Genomic DNA, 24,760 nt, shown 5'->3' with positions numbered 1-24,760 from the left:
GAGTTGCAGATCGCCTCGAACTTCCTACCCATTGAGTCTAACATACTTGCCAGGACTCCCAATAACGTCACGAGCGAGAACCCGTTGAAGGGCGGCTGCGCCTGTTCTCATGTCCGTTACACCCTCTCGTCATCCCCGCTCATTGTCCACGCATGCCACTGCACGTACTGCCAACGCGAGACGGGTAGCTCTTTTGCTCTCAATGCTTTGTACGAGCCGGATCGTGTTCATACCACCCTGTCGACCGGCGAGAAGGGGGACCAAGCAGAACGACGACTTCTTCGAAAAGGTGTCCCCACGGCGAATTCAGGTGCCGAGGGCCAGGTCATGGTTAGATGTCCTGAGTGTTTCACTGTAGTCTGGAGTCATTACTCCGGTAATCCAGCCAGACGGATGCTGAAGATTGTCCGAGTTGGGACTATCGATGGGATTGAAGACGACAAGGAGCGGTATGCACCTTCTGGTGGATTGAGGCCACACGCCCATATATTTGCCGGGAGGGATAATCAAAGCAGCAAGAGGCACACATGGTTTGAGATTCCAGAGAAGGACATTGTGTTTAAAGAGTACGGGCCTGTGGAAGACTACTGGCCCAAGGAGAGTCTCGATAGATACAAGGCCTTTTCTGAGGCGGTGTCGTCTCCTACGAGCGGTATCAGCACATGATTAGGGAGATGAAATAGTTCAGTATTGTATTGAATTTCAACATCGAGCACATTGTATCTTTACAAAGACATTGCTCTCCCCGATATCCTGGCACCGGGTCCGATGCAGGAAACAAATCTTTCCTAACAATCAAAAAATAAACTGACATTATTTGATGGACGACGGTCGTTTCTGCGCTTTCCCGTCTTGGCTTATTGCTTCGCCTCCACCCCACCACATACGGCTTTCGTTTGTTGTTTGTCAACCACCTCACATTTTCTCCTTCTTCTGATATTGCAAAATTTTCACCACCCTTCTCTGCGGTTCGCTCGCCCACATCTTCTCCTCTGCAGGGCTGCAGTGACTTGCTCTGACATCCTCTGCTTCGTCTGCTTGTCATCGTCTTCTAATCCCCATCAGTCCCTTCCTCTCGACCGCCCACCATGGCGAAGAAGTTATCTGATCGGAAGAATCGTCACGATGATGATCCTCGACCTTACCAGCCAGCCCAAAATATCGAAGTGCTGCGTGAGATTCACGGCGACCTTGCCCACCGATGGCGCAGACATGCAACCACTATCGAGGCCATTTGGTCGGCGCTGACCAAGAACCAGCGGGCCAGATGCCTCTTGGCTGCCTGGACGGACCTCCCTCTCATGTCGAACCACCAGGATCCTACCGTGCGAAAAAAGACTCAACTCTGGATGCCCGAACGGGATCTTCAATCTCTAGCGGCGAACCCGGCCTGTCTCCTTGATCAGCTGAACCACAGGGCTACCACGTCTCTTCAACATCAGTTGTTCTACGGCTGCAGGGAAATCCACGGAGACCGAAAGGTTGTCCAAATTATGACGGAATCGAACCCCAACTTTGTTGAGGGCTTCACGAAGCTGTATCGAACTGCGCCAAACCGATTCACCTTCTTCCCTGACAACAAAACATACGGCGACACTACTGAAGTCATTGGTTGCGAGACGGTCCTGGCTAGTTGGGCTTCAGAAGATCCGAGTAGCATCTGCACCTCTGAGCCGTTCGGATGGCTCCTCACCACCCGACAAATGCAGCTGTATATGGCCCTCAACTCCATGGTCAGAGAGATTCTCGACCAAAAACCGGATGCCGAACATACCGAACTACGAGCCCCTCCTTCCGCTGACGTCCAGCGAGCAATTAAAGTGCTTACGGGTCGCCACGGAGATGTGATCACGAATCTCATAGATTTGTCCAAATTCTACGATGATGCTATCGAAGTTGCTCGAATTCAGGAAGCGGCCATGGATGCCTTCCTGAAGCTGTACTGGACTCGACCTGGAACACTCAAGCACGACGTCGAGAGATGGTTTTGCAGCCAGCCGGGGATGATCAAAGACGAGAAAGACGACCTGGCGCCCGTCCATACCGACAGGTACTCAAGCGCTTCCGTCTTCAACGTGGTCCAGAACCACGTCAAAGGCTCTACAACCTGGAAATATGTGGCCCACCTTCTTCGTCTACTTCAAGGCATGGAGTCCAACAACGTCTGCCGGCCGATCATTCTTCAAGAACTCGTCAACTGTCTCAAGCTGGAATGGGAGCGTACCCGAGGTGTCTTCAGGCGTTACATTCGTCTTGGCCGTGGAAAGGATTTCGTCACTCGCTTGTCCGATGTATTTGACGACGTCGGAAACCCCCAGGTCGTCATGAAACCCACCATCAAGGACATCGTCGACACCGAGTCGGAACGCTATTTTCTTGTTCACCTGGCCGAAACTTCTCAGGTTCCGGAAGATATTACATTTTTCTATGGGTGCTTGATCAGACTTTGGGAGGGGCACCCCGAGACGAACACCTTCTTGTGCGACGCGCGAGATCATGAGAACAGAGCTTTCTGGGAACTTGTGATGACCAGCAATTTCTGTTGCAAGCTGTCCCAAGTCCTTGACTCACCCCCAACTTCAACCACGGAAGGCACCAAGTTCGTTTCCAAGTGCCACACTCTGGAGGTCGATTTCTTGAATAGTCTTAAGAAGGACAAACACATCGACCTGCGAGACTTCTGTGGACCCATCAGTGTTCTTCTACGATCCGGTATGGCTGAGGGCTGCCTCAAGAGGCTTGATACACTTGTCACTGAACGTATGGGCACTACCATTCGCGGTCTATACGACGATGTGCTCAAAGACGCCATCGCAGACCTTTCCAAGTACTGCCAGGAGTTTGAGGCTGCGGAGGCGACGTCCAGGCAGGACAAATCCCCAGCATCGGCACCTGCTCTGGTCACTGGCCCAAAGGAGAAAGCTAGCAACATCAGCAACACTACAAAGGCATCTATGCCTCGTGAGAAGAATTCCAAGCAGGATTTGAGTGAGACCCCTATGAGATACCCCTCGCCGCCTTCCCCGGCCAGAGCCTTCCCCAGAAAGCAGATCCAGGAGAATGAGAAGACAAAGAAGAAGAAAACCCGACCGATCTCGCTCACCACCTCACACTCCGCTGAGAAGTCTCAAGTTGATGAGACTTCCCCCACGAGCCCGTCTACAGCATCTCCTATGGATTGTCCGATGTTCAGAGTCAAGCCTTGCACAGCCGAGTTCTTCTGGTCTTTGTTTGGCAAAGCACGCGCCCGATCCACCATGAGCTGGAAGTCATTCGAGGCAGCCATGGCAGACCTTGGATTCTCCGTCATGCGCAACAAGGGTGGCTCTTCTGTGGCCTTTGTCCCTCCCGACACAATGCCCGAGCTGCGACCTATCTCCATTCACGCGCCTCACCACTTTCAGATTGAGGGATACAGAAGCTTGATCCTCTCTCGCCGGCTGACGAGAGCTTACGGATGGGATGAGAACACTTTTCAGATTGCTTAGCCGCGGGCCTCTCACGATCATCTGCTCAACAGGTGAAGATTGCAGTTATACTGCCGTTTTTGCGGTCTCAATACGCGTTGTTGCTTTGGTATTCTTCCAGAGCGGCTGTGACGTCTCCATGGGCTGGAAAGTTTGGGCTTGAATTTGGTGGTGGTGGTTTGGAGAAAACTTGGTCAAGGGTTGGAGATACCTTCAGAGCATGGTTCTTTGTTTTGCATTTGGAATTCTGAACACTTCTGGAATGTATTCTAGGTTCCTCATCTAGGAATAGACACAAAATGAAGTGTTCTCTTTTACAGCCTTGGAAGCCATAAGGCAACACTAGTGCATGATCAACTTGATCTCAGCATTCTGGAGTGGTTACCTGAGCCGTACTGGTATTAATTATTGCGCTTTTCCTATCCTTCTGCGCAAATGAGCTGTGAAAATGAACATGAATAGACGACCTGGTCTGTCTAGTGACCAGAAGCCACCCTCGATGCACCTTCAGCTTCTCGCGCAGAACCATACTTGAAATGCCAAAGATTCTCGATAATTTGCCGCATGGGATTATCTTTACTTATATGCGGATACTCCCCACGTAGCAGTACGTGCCGAAGTTCCATTCCGTCGATCGAGGCGTCATCCCCGGCGATCAGCACAGGAAACTGCTCAGCAAAAAATGAAAATTAGTAACTATTAACGGGTGACCAACACATGCGGCTTTGTCGTTGCATATTCCACTAACTTCAAATACATTACTACGGTCCGAGCTGGGGAACCTCCCTTCCAACCGCGTCCCGCATCACTTCTTGAACCCAGCTCGGCAGACCTCGGCCGATAGAAGCCCACGACCACGCATCGGGGATGATCAACTGCCCTCCACGACGACTCAGGATCTGACCAACAACACGCCGGGCAACATCCTCCGGTTCCATCATGCGGCCGTAGGACTTCTCCACTTTCTCGGCATGAGCAGCCGTCATGTTGGTCTTCACCCACATCGGATGCACAACCGTAGTCAGGATCCCGTGCGACTTGTAGATATGTTTGATCTCACACGAGAGACCTTCGCTGAACGCCAGTGCGCCTGCCTTGGTAGCGGAATAGTCAACCGCGCTGGGCAAGGCCGCATACGAAGCCATGCTGGCAATCGTAACGACGTGACCTTTGTTCCGCATGATCATGTTTGGGAGAAACTCCTTGGCGGTTGACCAGAGCGAGAGGAGGTTCACCCCGAAGATCCTCTGCAATGACTCCGTGTCCGTGTCGATGATGGAGTGCGTATAGGCGACGCCGGCGTTGTTGACGACGATCGAGGGATGTCCCAGGACAGTTCTTATCTCGTCGGCGACCTCACCGATCGCTGCAGCAGAAGTGATGTCGCACTTCCAGTACTTGACCTTCGGATTCGCCTGGAGGTCGGGCGGGATGGGCTGGACATCGAGTATGGCGACGTTGATGCCCTTTCGCACAAGCCCAAGCACGATCGCCTTGCCGATGCCGTTGCAGCCGCCCGTCACCACCGCGATCTCCTTCTCCCACTGCCAGCCAGAGTGTCCGCTCAGCTTCCAGTTATTCAGAGCCCAGCGATTTGCCGTTCTGTTGAGATATCTCGCGATCCCGGCGACGAGCAGGATTTGCAGCGGAAGTCGGTAGTTCGCGACAATCCTTGAGCCAAGGAATCGGTGGAGTCTCTCGAGACTCTGGGCGCGACGCAGGAGTTCTGGAGGTGCGTAAGCTGCGAAAGCTAGGAGAGACGCGGGAATCGCGGGGTTAAGAGCTATTGAAGTGAGTCCGGTGACTGCTTTGAACGAAGTGCTAATTATGTCCGTCATGTTTGCTGCTCAGAAGTGGTGTAAATAACTTAGGTATGGGATTAGCAACTAAGGAAACCGATCGCGAACTGCTGAGGTTTTATGGACTGGAACGAAACGTCAAGCTGAGCGTCGCACGGTGATTTGATTTGTTTGGTACGGAAAAGTCTCCGTCCTAAGGGATATGGGACGAATGCTCACAAGCTTCTTATTCTAGTTGAACCTTTTGTTCACGATCAGACGACGATGTCATTTCCTGATCGAAAGCTGGCTCCGGCAACTTCTTGCTATGTTAGGCAAGTTTGCTACCTCGGATCCGATGAAATCGTCTCTGGCATGCCGGCTCATCACAAGGCAGAAACGAATACGATTTCGCGTCTTTCATTCACAGCCGTCCATCGCCAGGGTAGCCCTCGGACTCTCAAGTCCCCGATAACCCTGGATCCTTGGACTTGAGTGTCACGGTTCCAATCGTAAGTTGTCAACTGTTTGCCTCCATTCACACTAAAACCATTAATAAGTTACCTAAGCGCATGTACTATGAGACTTGACCTGTTCAAGGTAGTTAAACGCCTTCGTCAACGATAGGTTGAAAATACGGATGGCGTTGAAGCCTATAACAGCTGTGATCCCCGGTACGGATGATCGACGAGTCTAAGACGAAACGGGAAATATGTCTCCGGCTCCTCCACTTCCCCCACATCGGTGTTGGCGCGCGGGGTGCGCCGGGAGGACGCGGGGAACTAGACCCCGATAGGATACGTGCTCTCCAACCTCGCACGAACCCAGATACTCCATCATCCTGGCATCTTAGCCGAACATGTGGTCAAACGAAGCCCACGATGTAGCACTTGGCCTGGAACGCAACAGCGCTATCGTGCCGGGCTTGTAGAAGTCTCCGTGTTTCCGAGCTAATCCGTCACTAATCTCTTCACAGTCGGTTGCTACTCGGTTCCGGCAGAATAATACGGCATGAGGCAATTGTACTTGATTGTACCGAATTATTTGTTGAGAGGACTGCCTTAAACTTAGGGTACAACTGGCATTTGCAAGCCAACGTCGACCAGGTCAAACCACAAGCCTTGGAACCCCCCTTTTCTAGCTACCCAAGCAAGATCGACAAATTTCTCAAGCTCCGTCAAATGTTGAGGATGAGCAGCAAACAAAGCCAGGCCACTTATTATCTCACGAGCTCTCTCTCTCGTCTCGAGCATGGCCACCAAAAGTGGCAGACCAACAGGAAGACCTCTGATTTCTTCCGGCGCCAGCGACACAAATCCCGTCAAATCGGCGCAAATCATGTTTGCGTGCCATCGTGCTGCCTCGTCTTCTACGCCGAGCGGGTAGCGTAGTCTGTGTATTAGAAGCAGAGCCGTGATGCGATACACGCGGGCTTGAGTGAGCATAGCGGCGACCTCGATCCCCGTAAAGTCGTCGAACATTGTTGACGGGGCGGATGGCTCCCAAGTTCGGATTTTCTTCTCTATACAACTCAAATCGTCATCTTCTTCCCCCGTTGCCCTTCTTGCGGTATCTCGGCACGCCTTTGAGGGACATCGCTTCATCCTCTCGCTGACTTCGCATAGTTCTTGCAACAAGCCAAGGAGCGACCAGCAGAGGCCCACGGACCTGTCCACGATGAACCGGTCGGTTTGCGGTAGTCGAATGACCGGGTTTTCCCGTCGCACGAGGGACTCGGCGGTATCGAAGAGAATCGGCGTGATGGAGATAGGGTCGAATATGGGTTGCGCTAAAAGGTCGCCGTACGAACGCGCTGCCGATAGGATTGCGTGTCGGTTGATTGTCCAGGCTGAAGTACACGTTGTGAAGAGATGGTACACAATGAGTACTTGACCCAGCATCAAAATCGCGGCATTATCGATGAGATTCGAGGTGCCGCTGACTTGGCCCAGACTCATCAGACAGTCCCTGCCCTCGGACAAGTCTATTTCTTCGAGCGGTCTGACCCGGTGGCCCTCGTTGTCCCACACGGCCAGCACGGCTCGGTAGGCTTTCAAGAGGCTGCCGGAAGAGCAGGAGAGGATTGCTTGGAGTGACAATCTGAACTGGTCTGAGAAGCTGGGGCCTATCATGAAGTTCCGATGGAAAGCGTAGAATATTTGACGATCGGTTAGTGCTTTGACCAATTCTTGATTCTTTTTAGACGCAAGCGACAGCGGTGAGATGGCCAATATGGCGGGAGGAATAGTTGCAAGCCCACTGATGCCCGCCGACCTCTCAACCTTCTCCAGACTGCTTGATGCGTCCTTCTTTGACGGAGAATTGTGTTGCGTGCCATCTTCCGGGGCAATATCGAGGCGGAGAATGATAGCGCTGTGCCCATACGGAAGCTTCTTGACGACAGGCGGTCGACCCATGCGGCGCTCTCGTCTGGTGAAGAGACATGGCTGCTCATGAGCAGCGCAGAAGCGGCAGCTCTGCGCACTGGCATCGAAGGAACATTTTTCTTTCTTGCTGTAACAGTAGTCGCAAGCTGTCCGTGGCATATCAACGGTTCTCGGTTGTGGAGATACTTGTGGTTATCGGATCAGTCATCTTTTTGAACTGCACGTTGGAAGGCGGGGACGTTTAGACCGTGGCGATGATTTCAGGATTTCAAGGGCGACCGACAAGCGAATGCGACTCATGCGACGTGCAACAAACGGATTGTAACCTACGTACATAATTACATGTAACCCCCGCTTGAGGTGGGTTGGCCGAGGCACATCGGCTCTCTTAGTGCTGCAAGATGACGCTTTGACAGATCTCCCACCGGATGAAAAGCCGGGCGACCCATAGCTGTTCGCAAACAAGTAGGCAATTCTACGTTGCTGATGGCAAACTGACGGGTCTATTTGTTTTTTCGGAAACGGTATTCATCGATCGTTAACGTGTCTTCGGTCTGAGCTCCGATCGTCCGGTGGCTCCGTTCAGTGTACGGCATCCGCGGCTTTCCTCAATACTGTATGTGATTCAACTGATACTTGCGTGGCCCGAATCCGAAGAAAAGACGGAAGGCCGATATACGTATTTCCCGGAGCGGGAACGGTGACCCATCATCGCCAGAGTTGTCTTACTAGACGAAAAGAGCACATATGCGCGGGTCCCGATACATCGCGGACCGCAATACTCCCGCGAGTCCGCTATGCAGTCCACATGATCGCCCGGGATGGTACACTGCGGGATCGCGTAGACGAGGAGAAAGTACCGGTGTTTTCTTATTCTCCTTTAACCTGAAGCACAGAGAGACCCCAATGCCCAGCCAGCCGAGCCCCGCCCTCGGCCTGGCGGTTTCCCGGAGACTATTGTCCCAATGAGGAAGTCGTCCCATCTTGTGTTCACGGAGAAGATGATGAAACCCGAGGCACCGCGATACAACGCACAATACCACATTTCTTCTGCACGTGGTTTGTTTCCTTCTGAGATGTCTCTTCATCAGCCGAGTATTGCCGTGAAAAACGCAGCTGTCATATATAACCGACCTGAAAGAACCGACTCAACCAGCTCTGTTGATAACAAACAGCATCATCTGAACGATTAAGTATCACAACATGGACTTCCCTGCGAATTCAACCCACTCCGATGGCGGAGATATCTTTGACGTCATCATCATTGGAGCTGGAATATCTGGCATCAACACAGCATACTATCTCCAAGCTCATGGTCCCTCAGGAGCTTCTTACACCATTCTAGAAAGCCGTGGGCAGATTGGTGGAACATGGGACCTTTTCCGGTACCCTGGTATTCGATCAGACTCGGACATCTTCACTTTTGGATTCTCTTGGAACCCATGGAAGGGTCTTGAGCCTCTGGCTAGCGGGCCAGCCATCAAGTCTTACCTCCAGGAGTCGATTTCCATGCACGGTATCGATAAGCACATCAACTTCCATCACCAAGTCTCTTCTGCGGACTGGTCATCGGCAGAATCTCTATGGAAAATTCAAGCAACTGTGGGAGGAGAAAAGGTCAAGACTTTCAGGGCTCGCTTCATTGTCTTGGGAACCGGGTACTACGATTATGATCAGCCTCTCGCCGCAGAAATCCCGGGAATTCGCAACTTCTCGGGTCAGGTGGTTCACCCTCAATTTTGGCCTGAAGATCTGGACTACCGCAATAAAAACGTGGTCATCATCGGAAGCGGTGCAACGGCAGTGACGCTGCTGCCCAACATAGCAACGGACGCCAGCCGGACGACCATGCTTCAAAGAAGTCCGACTTATATCACCGGATTGCCCACACAAAAGACTTTTATCAGCAGGTTGATGCTATCTGTGCTTCCACGAAGCATTTCGAGCCGTATCTTCCGGGTTCAGTTCATGTTGCTCGGATACCTTCTTTACTATTACTGCCAGATGTTCCCAAAGTCAGCCCGCCGAGCTTTGCTGGGACGTGCCGCCAAGGAGTTGCCCCCGGGCATGCCTATCGACCCGAACTTCAGTCCACGATACAACCCATGGGACCAGCGTCTTTGCGTGTGCCCCGATGCCGATTTCTTTGCGGCCTTGCGAGCTGGGAAGGCTGACGTCGTCACGGACGTCATTGAGACGGTGACCGACAAGGAGATCAAGCTGAAATCAGGAAAGACTCTCCGGCCAGACATCATCGTCACGGCAACAGGCCTCAAGATTCGATTTGCCGGAGGAATATCGTTGTCCGTCGACGGCAACCCCGTGGACCCGAACCAGAAATATGGATTCAAGGGCTGCATGCTGCAGGATATTCCCAACCTGGCCTACATCTTTGGCTACGCCAACGCTTCGTGGACCTTGGGCGCTGAAGCGACCAGTTCATATCTGGTGCGTCTCTGGCGGGCCATGAGGGCTAACGGCATTCGTTCCGTCACGCCGTACCTCGAAAATCCTGGATCTATGAAGCCGAAGCCAGTGATGGGTCTCACTTCGACCTATGTGAAGAATGCGACGAAGGTGTTCCCCAAAGCTGGAGATGGGCTTTGGGCGGCGAGGAGATTCTATATGGTAGACTTGTGGCGAGCTATGTTTGGAAACCTCTTTGTGGGAATGAAAGTCGCGTAGACATTTTTGTAAGACTGGAAACGGTTGGAAGTCTGTGATGGTGTTCGTATTCTCGAGATTTTGCCCCATTTGACATGATTCATGGATATGACTATTTTTCAATTACGGTTCTTCAATTCTAGTTTTGGGGCTTTGTGAACAAGAGCTCCGGCAATCTATCTGGCATCGAGGTTATCGCTAAGTTGACATCACATTTCTGTTCGTATAGCCGTGAATAGTCCACCTGAGCAAAGCATTCGCGGCACAATCCTGGAGTGAACAAGCTTATGTCAGTACAGTGCGGAGTGTTCGACTCAGTCGGACTCAAGTCGCTAAGGCTTTGGTCCTGCGAGCACTTGCGGGACAAAGAGCGCTTGGCTGATTGGCAAGAATCGCTTGAGTTCTGTATTACCTGAACATTACCGGTGTGGGGGACGGGTCATCTAGTCATGCTAGCGATATGTGACAGTATTAGTCTGGTGAGATCGGTTGAACAGCAGTACCGACTTCTAGTCTGTTGCAGCACAATTCAGGTTGTTGAAGCGAGACAAAAGCATTTGAGAATTACCCCATTTCCAGAACAGCCACAGAAGAACACAAACTTCCCTTCGCCTTCATGTCATGTTGTCTGGGTCTGGCCACGATAACTCGCGTATCACAGAGCCCATCAAGCCAGTTGACAAAAGAAAGGGTGACCCCGCCCAACGTGGTGGTGTTTTGTTGGTTGTTGTTTGACAGCTGCAGGAAGACCGTGGCCAGCACGCTCTCTGATTGGTATTATGGCCTGCATCTTCAGCGGATAAAGGTGGTCTGAGGGACTTTGGATGTTAAGATTCATGCGTGATTGCGTATCACGGTTGATTCTCATGCGATTGAGATGGAGTCGCATACTTGGCGATCTTTTATTAGAAAGCCTGATGCCGGCAGCCCCTGTTTGCATCTTCACATTCTCGTCTCCCGCATGAGGTGTTGCGTATTTCCCCTCAAGTGACCTCTCTGCTCGACGGCTGAAATAGCTTCAAGCAAGACGCCTACACCGCCAGGTACTCTACATAAGTATGACCACCGGCTAATCCCAAATGATTTGATACTAACGTAAGAGTCGATTCACAGAGAACAACCAACTTGCAAATTTCAAGATTTTGCTGCGTCCTTGGCTGTGGCTCAGAAACACTCGTGATGGCTATTGACTACGAAGTGAAAGGCAAGATCGCTTTAGTCACAGGAGCTGGATCTGGTAAGCAGGATCAACTTTTCTTCTTATAGTGATTTCGTCAAAAATATGTCGCTTGTCTTGTAACAGAAAGCTGACAGTCGCTTTTGCGCTCTGTCTCCAGGCATTGGGCTCGCCATAGCTAAACGTCTGCTTAGCAATGGCTGCTCGGTCATGATAGCCGACTTGACTCTGCGCCCTGAGGCTGAAGCAGTCATTTCCGAATTTGCTCATCCATCGGGAGAGATAGAGAAGCCTTCTGCGGCTTTCCATAAGACGGACGTTACCAATTGGTCCGATCTCAGCCTACTGTGGCAGGAAACGCTGAACACATTCGGCCGTGTGGATGTCGTCATCAACAACGCAGGCATCTTCGAACCACCATCGTCCTCCTTCTGGAATCCTCCAGGCATCTCCCAAGAGTCCAAAGACCCAGTTGGTGCCGCAATAGGATCATACCATGTCTTCAACGTCAACACTATTGGGCCTATCCGTCTAGCACAAATTGCAGTGGATTACTGGCTCCAAAACAGAGAGGTCAAAGGCAATTTACTTTGGGTTTCAAGCATGGGAGGCTACGTCCACTCAATCCAGACGCCTTTCTACTTCGCGAGCAAGGCTGCCATACTAAGTGTCGTTAAGTCGCTTCAGGGCTTGAAGAAGCTTGTCGGTATCAGAAACTCAGTCATCTGCCCTGGCCCAACAAGGGTATGAATCCTCCTTGAATATTGGCTTTAAGCAATATGCTCTTCTTCTGCTGCATGAACGTAAACATAACTAACCATTGGCTTTAGACCCCGTTGTTTGAACAAGACTTTTGTAAAGATCGACTTCCACCAGGAGACCTTGCCTTGTCGCCTGAAGATTTGGCGGACGCGATGATGAAGCTGCTCACGGAAGACCGCTATGGCGATGGAAGCATCCTGGAGATTATGCTGGTTGGAAGCAAGGAAAAGCCCGATATTCACCAGAAGGAAGTTCAGTTGGAAGCTCTTTATCCAACAGTTAGCCCCATGGGCGCTGGCACAAAAGCGATGGAGGAGGAGTTGAACTTCATGCAAATGATTGCGGAGAAAGGAATGAGATCCACGTGTTAGTCGTGGCCATTTCGATTGTGGCGGCGAAAGCGTTTGCTCTCTTTTGCATTTTCGATCCAGCCGTAAAGATATGAGAACCGATATCTGAGACTTCGGAGACGTTTTCGATTATCCATCAGTTTAATCAGGATCCGCTTTGAACATCCCTCGCGTTGAGTTCGAGGTAACCACATTACATCTCAACATGCTGGCAGACCTTGCCAGTTGATTCGAATACTGCTTTTGAATCCTGATTCTCAAATTTTATTTCTGTTGGCTCCAGTGCATAAATGAGTGCGTCGAGCCTTTACCTAGACTTCTCCGAATCGTAGTACTCCGGGTATGTATCCCTGTACCCGAGAACCCAGCGCCCCCAGTACGCAACTACGACGAGCAGAACACGGCTCGCCAAACGGCCTAGAAACGGGATAGGAATCGGAACAGCCAACGGCGTGTCAGCGCTGTGCAAAAACACGAATAGCTGAAAGATGCTCGGCTCAGTTCCAGCTCGCTTGCAGTCGTCCAAGTATCCAAAGAAGTTTCGGAAGAACCGTTGCTCGTTCTCATACGACTCCGGGGTGAGGTGGATGTCCACCACCAGATCTTCCGTCTCCGTTGCGTTCTCAAATCGGTGATAGGTTCCAGCTTTGACGGAGGCGGTTGCTTGTCCGTTCGGCTCGTCTGAGAGGGTGGCGAAAGGCTTGGGGTCTGTGTCGCGGAAGAAGTTTCCCTTGCCCGACTTCACTCGGAAGAACTCGTCTTGGTAGATGTGGTAGTGGAAAGGTGGCTGGATGATGGACACCCCGTTTTCCTTGCTTGTCGGCGGGATGCGATGTGTCATGATGTACTCTGACCCGGGCGCCGAGAATGTGACGGACGATCGCCCTTGCTCGTAAGGAATCGGGTTGTTTGCCGCATTATTCGTTCGCACTGGATGTGCTGCTCTGAGAAAGGATAGCATGCTGATGGCGATGATCGAAGATACAGAAGCTTTGATGCGAAGAAAAGAATTTAAGGGTAAGAATTCGAGATTGCGACAACGAACCAGAGGTTGATGTTATTCTTGGAATGTCCTCTGACTCTCGAACGTGATTGGGTGTACCTCAGGAAACTTTATTAATATTGCGGGGAAACATCGGAACGGAAATGCGGAATGACGGAATGACGATCTTTCATGTAGTATTCCCGTCTTACTCTAAACGCAATACCAAATATTAATGCAACAGTTGATTCTTGGAAAATTGACTTTGGTATTAAGACTTCAATAAAGTTCTACAATAAACGCCAGTGGTTGCGTGCGGTCGTCAAAATCGCATGACAAAAGAAAGGTTTGGGATTGACAAGTGTGTGAGCGAGCGACTCATGGGCACAGCGTGCGCTCAAGCTTAGATTGAATTCCAGGGGTTGGGATATCCGGGATCCGTGATGTTAACGTTGATGACGGGGCTCAGCCAGCTGTCATAGCTGCTGGAGTTGTTGATGTCTCCTCCCCATCTCAATGCGCGGACAAGAACACGGTAATCGGCGTTGGGGAGTTGATACAATGTTCCGTTAGCCAACTCAACCTCCGCCCAACTCCATTCTGTGGCGTAGACGCTGTAGCCACGGTACAAAATAGAGGTGGTGTACTTGGGCTTGTCGCCGCCGTACATGGAACCAATGAGACCGTAGCTCTTGACTCCGGCAAAGTCATCGAGGGAGTCAAGATCCAAGGGAGGGCGGGTTGTAGTGGAGTTGGAGAAACCAGTTGAGTTGGAAGTGGCCCCGGGGACGTAGCCAAGAGATAAGGGTGTGAAGCCGTAGGCAGGGTTGGAAGCGAGATCGACGGGTACCGCATCCAAGCGAACATACGCCGAAGGCTGGTCAATGAAAAGCGTGATGACGGGGTTGTTGTCCAGAGGACGAGTCTGGCCCTCAGGAACATCCTTTGCAGGAAAGTTGTAGACCATTCTGTCGTTGTTGCGGACGCCGGTATCGCCTGCGGTGACGAAAGGCAGTGTGGGGACGCCGGCGGGAGGCTTCGGGTCAAGGACAAGATTCTTGACGTCGCCCGTGTAGATGTTGGAGAGGTCACCGCGGGTGTACGGAATGCCGAGATACGGAAGGACGAACTCATTGACGCCCTCGGTCACGGTGATGAAGCCGCTGTAAACAGGCACCAGGCTTGGGTCGATGTTGGGAGGCGTGACAGTGAACTCCACGGTCACCTTGCCACCGGCCGGGACGGTGATTGAGTCTGTGGAGAAGGCAAGTTCGGCGTAGATGGCGTTGAAGTTGAGACTCCAGTAGAACATGTCGTTCACATCAAGGGTCTTGACGTTAGGGAGAGCATCAACTTCAGCGGCGCCCTTGTGTCCAATGGCGTACGTCTTCGACTCTGCGGACTGGTTCTCGATTGTGAAGTTCTGCTTAGCCGGGGTAGCTGTGTCACCAAGGTTGAACTCAGTTGCAGAAAACACTGTTTCGGAAGAGACCGCCTTCAGGATGTTGACCAGGCCAGAACCTTGCTGCGCTGCCGTGGTAAGAATTCCGTTCCCCTCGTACTGCTCAAGAGGAGTAGCGGATGACTGAAGACGTCTTCCGATCTCCTTGGGGCTGAGGTTGGGGAACTTCTGCTTCAGCAGTGCATAGCATCCAGCAATGCTACGGAACGTTAGCAACGATGACAACGCTCAGATTATGGGGAGTTAGGAACTTAGGAACATACTGAGGGGTGGCCATGGAGGTTCCAGAGATGATTGCGTATCCCCAGCCGTTGGAGGTGACCCAAGTGCTGAGAATGGTACCACCAGGTGCTGAGACTTGGGGCTTCAGAGACATTTCCATGGTCGGTCCGAAGGTTGAGAACCAAGATGTGGTGTTTCCAGTAGGCTGCTCAATCTGGTGGACTGCCTGGTCCTTGAAGGTCAACGTGAAGTTCCTGCCCTGCTCGGCAATACCAGCCAAGATCTTGTCCGAGTAAGACTTCTTCAGTCTCACGATATCAACATCTCCGTTGGCCCCTGGAGAGTCGATCTCCATGTCGCTGTTATCAGGCATCCACTCCCAGATGTTCTTGAAACCCGTCGAATTGCTGCGGACGTCCCAGTCAAGAAGACAGCTGCTACCTGAGCCGACCAAGACGATGACATGCTCCTTGTCAGGGAAGGCCGCGACAGCGTCTGTCCATGCCTGATCAACGCAGTTCTGGTTTTCATCATCCGCGTAGAACACGTTGAAGGAAGCCGGATCGTTGATAGGAACAACGCGCGCGTACTCAATGACAGATCCATCCGAGCCAGCAGCGTTGTAGACAGTAGTGAAGACGACGTCACTGACGGAGCCCACAGAGATGACGGCGGGGTCCTGCGCGGGGGCTGAGGAAAGGTAAATACCCTGGTCTCCTTCGTTGCCAGCTGCAATCACAATACCGATACCCTGCGATTGAATCTTGGCAAGGATAGGGATGTAAGGAGAGCCAGACTCCCAGACAGCCGTCTCGCCGATGGACATGCTGATGAGATCAACACCGTCGCTTGCTGCCTTTTCGAAACCCTGCATGAGGATGTCGTCCGTCACACCACCAGTGCAACCGAGGACGCGGTAAGCATACAAGCTGGCATCAGGCGCGACTCCGACAATGCCAAAGCCAACGCCATCTGGGTCCCTTGCGGCAATGATTCCTGTGATGGTTAGTCAGTTTCGCTTTTCTTTAAGGACGAGAGATTCTACATACCGGCAACGTGAGTTCCGTGACCTCCATCAAGACAAGTCGTGAGCGGGTTCTCGTCTGGGACAGGGTCGTTGTATCCGACGAAGTCGTCTCCGACTAGGTCGTAGCCTCCTGCAACCTTGAAGCCCTCGCCGAAACCACCCCCGAGAGCCGGGTGACGCCAGTCAACACCCGTATCCAAGAAACCAACCTTGATGCCCTTGCCAGTCAGTCCCTGAGCATGGACTTTGTCGGCTCCGGTCATCTTCAAGCTGGACAGAACATCGCTGGTTCCGTTGACGGTGGTGACCTTGGCGACATCTCGCAGGTGAATCGGCTGGACGCCAACTGGAACAGAGGCGTTTGGATCTTTCGGGGGCACTCGGCCTGAAACCACAGGAGCAGGGCGTTCGTAGTAACGATTGGGCCAGACTTGCTTGACTTGCGGGAGAGCGAGCAAAGCCGTGATATCCGTGTCGTTCTTGGCGTTGATAGAAAGTCCGTAGAAGTACTCGGCGTTCTTGAACTCGTGACGGACGGTGTAGTCCACAACCTCCTGAGCTCGGCGATGGAAAGCGGAATGAGCATCAACTTCGCCTACAGCGCGGCCGTTGATAGATGCATTGGGTTCAAGCTCGATGATGAAACCGTGGCTAGGAGGTGGCGAGATCTTGGTCGCCGATCCAGGCTTCAGGGCAGCCAGGGTCGGAGTTGCAAGTGCAGCAGCAGCCGCAAGGGCATGAAGTGTGACCTTCATGATGGAGAATTAAAAGAGTGTGGGGGGCGCGAGAGAACGTCCGAAGCGCTCGAGGACGCCATCGTGGGTGCGGAAATCGACTCATGATAAGTAGTGTCCTTCACGATGGTGTTGCAGCATCCGAAAGAGATGGCCGTTGTCGGAAAATCCCTCCGGCACGCAATCAAGACGTGCTGGGCGATAAGAATGGCGATATTAATTAACAATCTGCTCTAATCGTCTCAGAGGACTTTTGTGTCACAGTATCTCGATGTTTATTTGCAGGTAGCCACTCGTCTAGGTAGGATTGGGTAGGTGTTGTAGATTTCCGATCGTCCGGCAATCTCAGCCGTTGAGGCTCGAAAGCTTGATCGAGTCCAGATGGCCGAGTACCAACGAAACATCGAGTCATTTTTATAAGCCCACCAATCGTAGTCTTTCCAGCAGCATCTCGTATTCCGAGAAGGACCGGGGTGGTAATATGCGATGTATCCTCGCGTCTATGTTCGAAATAGGAAGGTAATTTGGTGGAGACGCCTGAAATGAACAAACAGAGGACCCCAATCTTCATCAGCATTGTCACGCCGAACACTTTAATCCTCATGTTGAATTGCCAAATAGATAACAAATGCTCCCCAATGACTGAGCTGTGGTTGAAAGTGATTCCGATTCTTTTCATTTCATTGAGAGATGCTATCGGATGTGGAACTTTCAATGCTATCACCACCGTTGCCGATCAGATCCCGACAACCGCAGAGCGTTTGAGTCAAGTCTTGACCATGAACTCTTGGAGTTGAGGGTTTCTGGCATCAACGGTTGAGAAAGCAAACAAATTACTTGAGGCATCATCACCTATGTCCTCGAAAAGCATGCCACATGAAAACTGGCATGTTAGTTACGTTTGTTTGCGATTCTCGACAAACATGTTCAAGCTTTAATTGTTCGGGTCTGTACATGTTGTGCTGGCCAAGTCTGTCACAAGATGAGCTCCAAGCCTTCTTGGCTTTCAGCGGAATAAACCATAAACTTAGTGAATAAGACCTAAAGCAGACCAGTGAATGTAAGATGACCTTTGGCTGGTCGGTCAGATAAGACTTTTCGAGTCGCATTTAAGGAAGCGTCACACGTGTATACCCTTCCCGGCTTTAAGACTTGGCAAACCTGCACTTAAAACTCAACGGAAATACGATCTCGGCTATTTTGAATTCATTGTGTTTCTTCCGATAGTATTCAATAGCTGGTACGAGGTAGCCATTGTTAGTTCAAGTGTCAGGTCATACGATACGTTTGGAGCAACGTTTTGGGTCTATGCAAGATGCTCTTATCTGATCATCTTTCTCGGCATATTCTATCTAGTACCTTGTTACAGTTGATTTCTTTTCTCCGGTCCAGGGGAACTGAATAGCAGGTTCCATTTTTTGCGTCCAAGCTAACCAGCAAAGCACTTCACGACGCACTACCAGAGATACATATCTATTCAACCGTGGACAATAGCTCAATCGGCGAGTTGGTGACGCAAAACGGCTTGGGGGTCAATTCACTTCAAAGACACTGTGTAGTAAGGGGTAATCTCAAATTTTGGCAGAAACTCCATGTCGTGACAAGGACATGATTGATGAGCAACGAAATGATTGGTTCACAACATAATATACAGTATTTGGCCAATTGTCGGAAACCCATCCCCTGGCCAGAATGTGTGTAATACTTTCTTTTTTGCAATCGATGTGAAACTTGTCTCCTGTGTTAGTCCCTTATGACTCTTGTCCCTGTCGCTCACGACGGTTTTGCTATCGGCATTCGAGTCTCACAACCGCCAGCTTACCAGATTCTGTCTAGTGGGACAAACGACACGTCCTAATACCCAATGACGAAGGATTTAGCGGTACCGGACAACACTAGGAATCGCCGGCATCCCACAAATGGCTGGTTTGCTACGTGTTGGGCCGAGTTGACATTCAAGTGCTTGCATTAGGCTAAGCGTCATCTTAGTCGCCCGGGCGGCGAGATGCCAAGACGACAATGTCTCAATGATCTCACATCAACTTCATTGCAAGGGCAAGACAATTCGGTCTAACCACTCCCGTTCGCACACTTCGGACGTTGAAAATGTCCGGTGGCTTCCTTTTACCGTGCTGGGTTGGAAAGGGAGCTCGGCGGCCGCGGCCGGGGTTAATCGCCGATGCTGATGTGGGTGTCGATCGGCACATGGCCCCGTCAGCACCATCTGGAGGCTCCGTGGATCTATGACGAAAACATCCCGTCTTTCTTATCCCAGATGAGGCTCCTCGATTAAAAATCTGGGAGATCCACCTGGGCACCACCTTTGCTAGAAACAACGTCGAGCTGACGCGACCGACCAGATTCCACTAGCTGCTTGCTAGCTGTTCATCGTCATAGACTTGACTCGGACGGCCCAATGCGAAGACCGAGGCCGTTTCTTGCAGCTTCTATCGTTTGCTCGCGTCGACCGTGGGTAGGACTGACCCAGACATCTGGGCTCTTTAATCTGGCATGCCATACACGTGGAATCACATATGATCGTCCCATAACCGTGCTCTTCATCTCATGCTGTTCCAATTGCACTCAACAACAACGGTGATTTCGTTCAGCTGAAGCATTGTCAGCACCGTGCTACTGGTGTTTTTCCCGGCCACCAAGGGCCGTTTGTTGTAAACGCGCGCGACCATAACACCTTGTTGTTGAAGCCTTTCATCCACCGCGCCCACATCACAGGTACTCGTGATGGATGAGAAGCCCACGCCGCGGGATACCGATATCCCGGGCGGCTTCCCCGAAACACCAAGTCTTGCCCCGGCCAGCAACCTTCGTAGTCCCGAAAATGAAACGGGTTCTAGCGGCCAAGTTACCTCACCTGGCGATCTTGAGGCCAACCGACAGAATCATCCTCCATCCTATTTCCACCTGCCACGAAAATCGAATTGGAATTCGGTAGAAAATTCGGCTGTCCGGCGTACCTCGTCTTCTACCACTACCACAGTCGCAGCTTCTGCAAATGGCAATAGAGACTTCAACGAAGCAGTGCCAGCTGTCACAACTGATCGGAATGAGTCCAATACAACAAGCAGGACTCTCCAGAGTCAGCAAGAAGTCGCAAACGAATCCGGTGCTTCTTCCACCTACTCGCACGAGGCTTCACCTGCCGAGGAAGCCCAGTTCGCGCCCTTGAAGACCAACAACACGAATATGCAGCGTCCCCAAGCCAAGCGACAAGGTACCAGCATGACCGAGGATGATCTCTTCCGGGCTCTTTCACGACGCCGGACTAACGCGACCAATCAATCCGGGGCGGAACAGGAGGAGGAGCAGCAGGAGGTTGAGCGGCTCATGTCAAGAATCTTCGGTCGCGCTCGTCAAGAACAGAGCCAGGAGGAGAAAACCAGGCACAGTGGTGTCGTTTTTCGTGATCTCACTGTCAAAGGCGTCGGTCTTGGTGCGAGCCTCCAGCCAACCGTGGGCGACATTTTTCTTGGACTTCCCAGGAAGCTGAAGATGCTGTTCACCCGAGGTCCCAAGGCCGCGTTCGCCAAACCCCCTGTTCGAGACCTCTTGAGCCATTTCGACGGCTGCGTACGGCCTGGAGAGCTCCTGTTGGTTCTCGGACGTCCAGGATCAGGATGCAGCACTTTCCTCAAGGCATTCTGCAACCAACGAGCAGGGTTCCAGGCAGTTGAAGGCAACGTCACCTATGGCGGCACCGATTCTAAGGAGATGGCGAAGAAGTTCCGCGGAGAGGTCATCTACAACCCCGAAGATGACCTGCACTACCCAACCCTGACAGTGAAGAGGACCCTCAAGTTCGCCCTGCAGACGCGCACTCCCGGGAAAGAGTCGAGACTGGAGGGCGAGAGCCGTGAAGACTACATCCAGGAGTTCATGAGAGTAGCCACGAAGCTTTTCTGGATCGAGCACACCCTCGACACCAAGGTCGGAAATGAGTACGTTCGTGGTGTTTCCGGTGGAGAGAGAAAACGCGTCAGTATCGCAGAGGCCATGGTCGCCCGCGCCTCGGTCCAGGGATGGGACAACTCCAGCAAGGGACTCGACGCCAGCACCGCCGTGGAGTACGTCCGCTCCATCCGAGCAATGACCAACATGGCAGAGACTTCGACTGCTGTTTCTCTGTACCAAGCCGGCGAGTCTCTGTACGACCTAGCCGACAAGGTGTTGCTCATCGATCAAGGCAAATGTCTCTACTACGGTCCGGCTGAGGCCGCGAAGAAATATTTCGTTGACCTTGGATTCAAGTGTCCAGACCGCTGGACGACGGCTGACTTCCTCACCTCGGTTACGGACGAGCATGAGCGTCATATCCGCGACGGATGGGAGGACCGCATCCCCAGGACTCCCGAGGAGTTCGACTCGGCATACAGGAACAGCGACGCTTACCGCAAAAACTTGCAAGACATCGAGGACTTCGAGTCCCAACTCCAGCAGCAGATCGAAGAGCGGCGACAACACGAATCTGAAAAGACAAAGACCAAGAACTATGAGATTTCATTTACAAAGCAAGTCGTCGCTTGCACGAAGCGTCAGTTCATGGTCATGGCAGGAGACCGCGCCTCGCTGTTCGGAAAATGGGGCGGCCTGGTGTTCCAAGGTCTCATCGTCGGAAGTCTGTTCTACAACCTTCCCAACACCGCGGCCGGAGCCTTCCCTCGTGGAGGTACTCTGTTCTTCCTCCTGCTCTTCAACGCCTTGCTTGCTCTCGCGGAACAAACGGCAGCGTTCGAGTCAAAACCCATCCTGCTAAAACACAAGTCCTTCTCCTTCTACCGACCAGGCGCTTTCGCTATCGCTCAGACATTAGTCGACGTGCCGCTGGTCTTCATACAAGTGGTCCTGTTCAACGTCATCATCTACTGGATGTCAAACCTTGCCAGGACGGCCTCTCAGTTCTTCATAGCCACCCTCATTCTCTGGCTCGTCACCATGGTCACTTACGCATTCTTCCGCGCCATTTCGGCCTGGTGCAAGACCCTGGACGATGCGACTCGCTTCACAGGTGTTTCCGTCCAGATCCTGATCGTGTACACCGGCTACCTGATCCCGCCGGACTCGATGCGTGTGTGGTTTTCGTGGTTGAGGTGGTGCAACTGGATCCAGTACGGCTTCGAGTGCTTGATGGCCAACGAGTTCTACAACCTCGACCTGGAGTGTGTCCCGCCTTACCTGATTCCCCAAGGACCAGGCGTGGAACCGCAATACCAAGGCTGTGCCCTCGCCGGCAGTCCTCCGGGCCAGACCATTGTCCCGGGCAGCAGCTACATCGAGGCGTCTTTCACATACACCAGGTCTCACCTTTGGCGCAACTTCGGCTTCCTCTGGGCTTTCTTCATCGCGTTTGTGGTTCTCACCGCCTTGGGAATGGAGCACATGAAGCCGAACACGGGAGGCGGCGCCATCACCGTCTTCAAGCGTGGCCAAGTCCCGAAGAAGGTTGAGAACAATATTGCCTCCGGAGGCCGGGATAAGAAGGGCGACGTCGAGTCCGGCTCGCCCGACAGCTCAAAGACTGTCACGGATGGCGCTACTACCAAGGAGAAGTCTGAGGGTGACACGATGGACCAAGTCGCTCGCAATGAGACAGTATTCACTTTCCGTGATGTCACTTACACAATCCCATGGGAGAAGGGAAGTCGTAAACTGCTCAACGACGTGCAAGGATATGTCCGGCCGGGCAAGCTGACAGCCCTCATGGGCGCCTCTGGTAAGTTTCTCATCATGTCGGTGACGATCAACATCTCCTAACACTTTTCAGGTGCCGGCAAAACGACTTTGCTCAATGCGTTAGCCCAGCGTCTCAACTTCGGCACGGTAACTGGCGAGTTCTTGGTTGACGGACGTCCTCTGCCCAAGTCATTCCAAAGGGCAACAGGCTTCGCAGAACAGATGGATATTCACGAACCCACAGCCACCGTCCGGGAAGCATTGCAGTTTTCGGCACTCCTCAGACAGCCCCGTGAAGTCCCGAAGCAGGAAAAGTTCGACTACTGCGAAACCATCATTGACCTTCTCGAGATGCGTGACATCGCAGGCGCCACTATCGGCAAGGTCGGCGAGGGTCTCAATGCCGAGCAGCGCAAAAGACTGACGATCGGCGTCGAGTTGGCGTCTAAACCCGAGCTCCTCATGTTTTTGGATGAACCGACATCTGGTCTCGACTCAGGCGCTGCTTTCAACATTGTCCGTTTCCTCCGCAAATTGGCCGATGCGGGACAGGCCGTGTTGTGCACCATCCACCAACCGTCCGCAGTCCTGTTTGAGGAATTCGACGAGCTCCTCCTGCTCAAGTCCGGTGGCCGAGTTGCGTATCACGGGCCGCTTGGTAACGACAGCCAGGAGCTCATCCAATACTTCCAATCAAACGGCGCCCATAAGTGTCCTCCCAACACCAACCCGGCCGAGTACATGCTGGAAGCCATCGGCGCCGGTGACCCGAACTACAAGGGCAAGGATTGGGGCGACGTATGGGCGCAGTCGAAGAACAGGGACGCCCGGTCTAGGGAGATCGACGAGATGCTGGCCAAGAGAAGGGACGTCGAGCCCTCCAAGAACCTCAAGGACGACCGCGAGTACGCCATGCCGCTGTCCACGCAGACTATGGCCGTGGTGAAGCGCTCGTTCGTCGCGTACTGGCGCACGCCCAACTACATCGTCGGCAAGTTCATGCTGCACATCCTGACGGGACTCTTCAACTGCTTCACCTTTTACAAGATCGGCTACGCCTCCGTCGACTACCAGAACCGCCTGTTCTCCATCTTCATGACGCTCACGATCAGCCCGCCCCTCATCCAGCAGCTGCAGCCCGTGTTCCTGCACTCCCGCCAGATCTTCCAATCGCGCGAGAACAACGCCAAGATCTACAGCTGGTTCGCCTGGTGCACCGCCGCCGTGCTCGTGGAGATCCCGTACGCCGTCGTCGCCGGCGGCGTCTACTTCAACTGCTGGTGGTGGGGCGTTTTCGGCTGGCGAACCTCCGGCTTCACGTCCGGCTTCGCCTTCCTCCTCGTCATCCTCTTCGAGCTCTACTACGTCAGCTTCGGCCAGGGCATCGCGGCCTTCGCGCCCAACGAGCTCCTCGCCTCCCTCCTGGTCCCCATCTTCTTCCTCTTCGTCGTCAGCTTCTGCGGCGTCGTCGTGCCCCCGATGCAGCTGCCCACCTTCTGGCGCTCCTGGATGTACTGGCTGACGCCCTTCCACTACCTCCTGGAGGCGTTCCTCGGCGCCGCCATCCACGACCAGCCCGTCGAGTGCCAGCCCGGCGAGTTCGCCAGGTTCCAGCCGCCGCCAAACCAGTCTTGCGAGCAGTACGCGCAGCAGTATATTCAGCAGGCCGGCGGTTACGTCCAGACGGGCGAGGGCGGTGTTTGCGAGTTCTGCCAGTACTCTAATGGAGATGAGTTTGGTGCTGGGTTCAGCGTTTACTACAGCAACATCTGGAGAGACTTTGGTATCTTCTGCGGATTCATCTTGTTCAACTATTTTGTTGTCTTTGTTGGGACCTGGTTGAAATTCAAGGGCAAGAACCCTTTCAAGTCGATCATGGCGAAGAGAAAGGGAGGAGGTTAATAAAAGCCGCCAACGTCTTGCAGTAGGCGGACTTCGGTTGTAACGAATTATAATTCTGTAATACATCATGCATCTTATTACAAGATGTGATTATAATGCTACTTCATTGATCATGAGTCTATGGAAAAGAGGGTGGCTGTGTCTAATGATAGGTATCG

At 52.6% G+C, this 24,760-nt stretch overlaps 8 protein-coding genes across 8 annotated transcripts; 4 read left to right on the top strand and 4 right to left on the bottom strand.

Annotated features, from left to right (window-relative positions):
- Positions 1-1,088: 1,088 nt before the first annotated feature.
- CkaCkLH20_02207 (uncharacterized protein) lies at positions 1,089-3,488 on the top strand (the record flags this gene model as incomplete). The annotated part of the gene is made up of 1 exon (XM_038884926.1): positions 1,089-3,488. One exon carries the CDS (start codon positions 1,089-1,091, stop codon positions 3,486-3,488), a length of 2,400 nt encoding a protein of 799 aa, XP_038749714.1.
- A 740-nt stretch (positions 3,489-4,228) lies between these two features.
- On the bottom strand, positions 4,229-5,305 carry CkaCkLH20_02206 (uncharacterized protein; the record flags this gene model as incomplete). The annotated part of the gene is made up of 1 exon (XM_038884925.1): positions 4,229-5,305. One exon carries the CDS (start codon positions 5,303-5,305, stop codon positions 4,229-4,231), a length of 1,077 nt encoding a protein of 358 aa, XP_038749713.1.
- A 1,007-nt stretch (positions 5,306-6,312) lies between these two features.
- Positions 6,313-7,662, bottom strand: CkaCkLH20_02205 (uncharacterized protein; the record flags this gene model as incomplete). Its single annotated transcript, XM_038884924.1, has 1 exon — positions 6,313-7,662. The coding sequence occupies one exon, from the start codon at positions 7,660-7,662 to the stop codon at positions 6,313-6,315; it is 1,350 nt and encodes a 449-aa protein (XP_038749712.1).
- Positions 7,663-8,835: 1,173 nt separating this feature from the next.
- CkaCkLH20_02204 (uncharacterized protein) lies at positions 8,836-10,317 on the top strand (the record flags this gene model as incomplete). The annotated part of the gene is made up of 1 exon (XM_038884923.1): positions 8,836-10,317. One exon carries the CDS (start codon positions 8,836-8,838, stop codon positions 10,315-10,317), a length of 1,482 nt encoding a protein of 493 aa, XP_038749711.1.
- Positions 10,318-11,475: 1,158 nt separating this feature from the next.
- Positions 11,476-12,606, top strand: CkaCkLH20_02203 (uncharacterized protein; the record flags this gene model as incomplete). The annotated part of the gene is made up of 3 exons (XM_038884922.1): positions 11,476-11,533; positions 11,634-12,217; positions 12,304-12,606. The coding sequence occupies 3 exons, from the start codon at positions 11,476-11,478 to the stop codon at positions 12,604-12,606; spliced, it is 945 nt and encodes a 314-aa protein (XP_038749710.1).
- Positions 12,607-12,892: 286 nt separating this feature from the next.
- On the bottom strand, positions 12,893-13,546 carry CkaCkLH20_02202 (uncharacterized protein; the record flags this gene model as incomplete). The annotated part of the gene is made up of 1 exon (XM_038884921.1): positions 12,893-13,546. One exon carries the CDS (start codon positions 13,544-13,546, stop codon positions 12,893-12,895), a length of 654 nt encoding a protein of 217 aa, XP_038749709.1.
- Positions 13,547-13,970: 424 nt separating this feature from the next.
- Positions 13,971-17,033, bottom strand: CkaCkLH20_02201 (uncharacterized protein; the record flags this gene model as incomplete). Its single annotated transcript, XM_038884920.1, has 3 exons — positions 13,971-15,228; positions 15,293-16,247; positions 16,301-17,033. The coding sequence occupies 3 exons, from the start codon at positions 17,031-17,033 to the stop codon at positions 13,971-13,973; spliced, it is 2,946 nt and encodes a 981-aa protein (XP_038749708.1).
- A 2,721-nt stretch (positions 17,034-19,754) lies between these two features.
- CkaCkLH20_02200 (ABC-2 type transporter) lies at positions 19,755-24,602 on the top strand (the record flags this gene model as incomplete). Its single annotated transcript, XM_038884919.1, has 2 exons — positions 19,755-22,740; positions 22,792-24,602. 2 exons carry the CDS (start codon positions 19,755-19,757, stop codon positions 24,600-24,602), a joined length of 4,797 nt encoding a protein of 1,598 aa, XP_038749707.1.
- Positions 24,603-24,760: the final 158 nt, after the last annotated feature.

Source organism: Colletotrichum karsti (assembly GCF_011947395.1).
Source record: "Colletotrichum karsti strain CkLH20 chromosome Unknown Scaffold5, whole genome shotgun sequence".
In the NCBI taxonomy this organism is placed as follows: Eukaryota; Fungi; Ascomycota; class Sordariomycetes; order Glomerellales; family Glomerellaceae; genus Colletotrichum; species Colletotrichum karsti.
The sequence above is the reverse complement of the archived record's forward strand: the minus strand, read 5'-3'. Positions and strand labels throughout refer to the sequence as shown.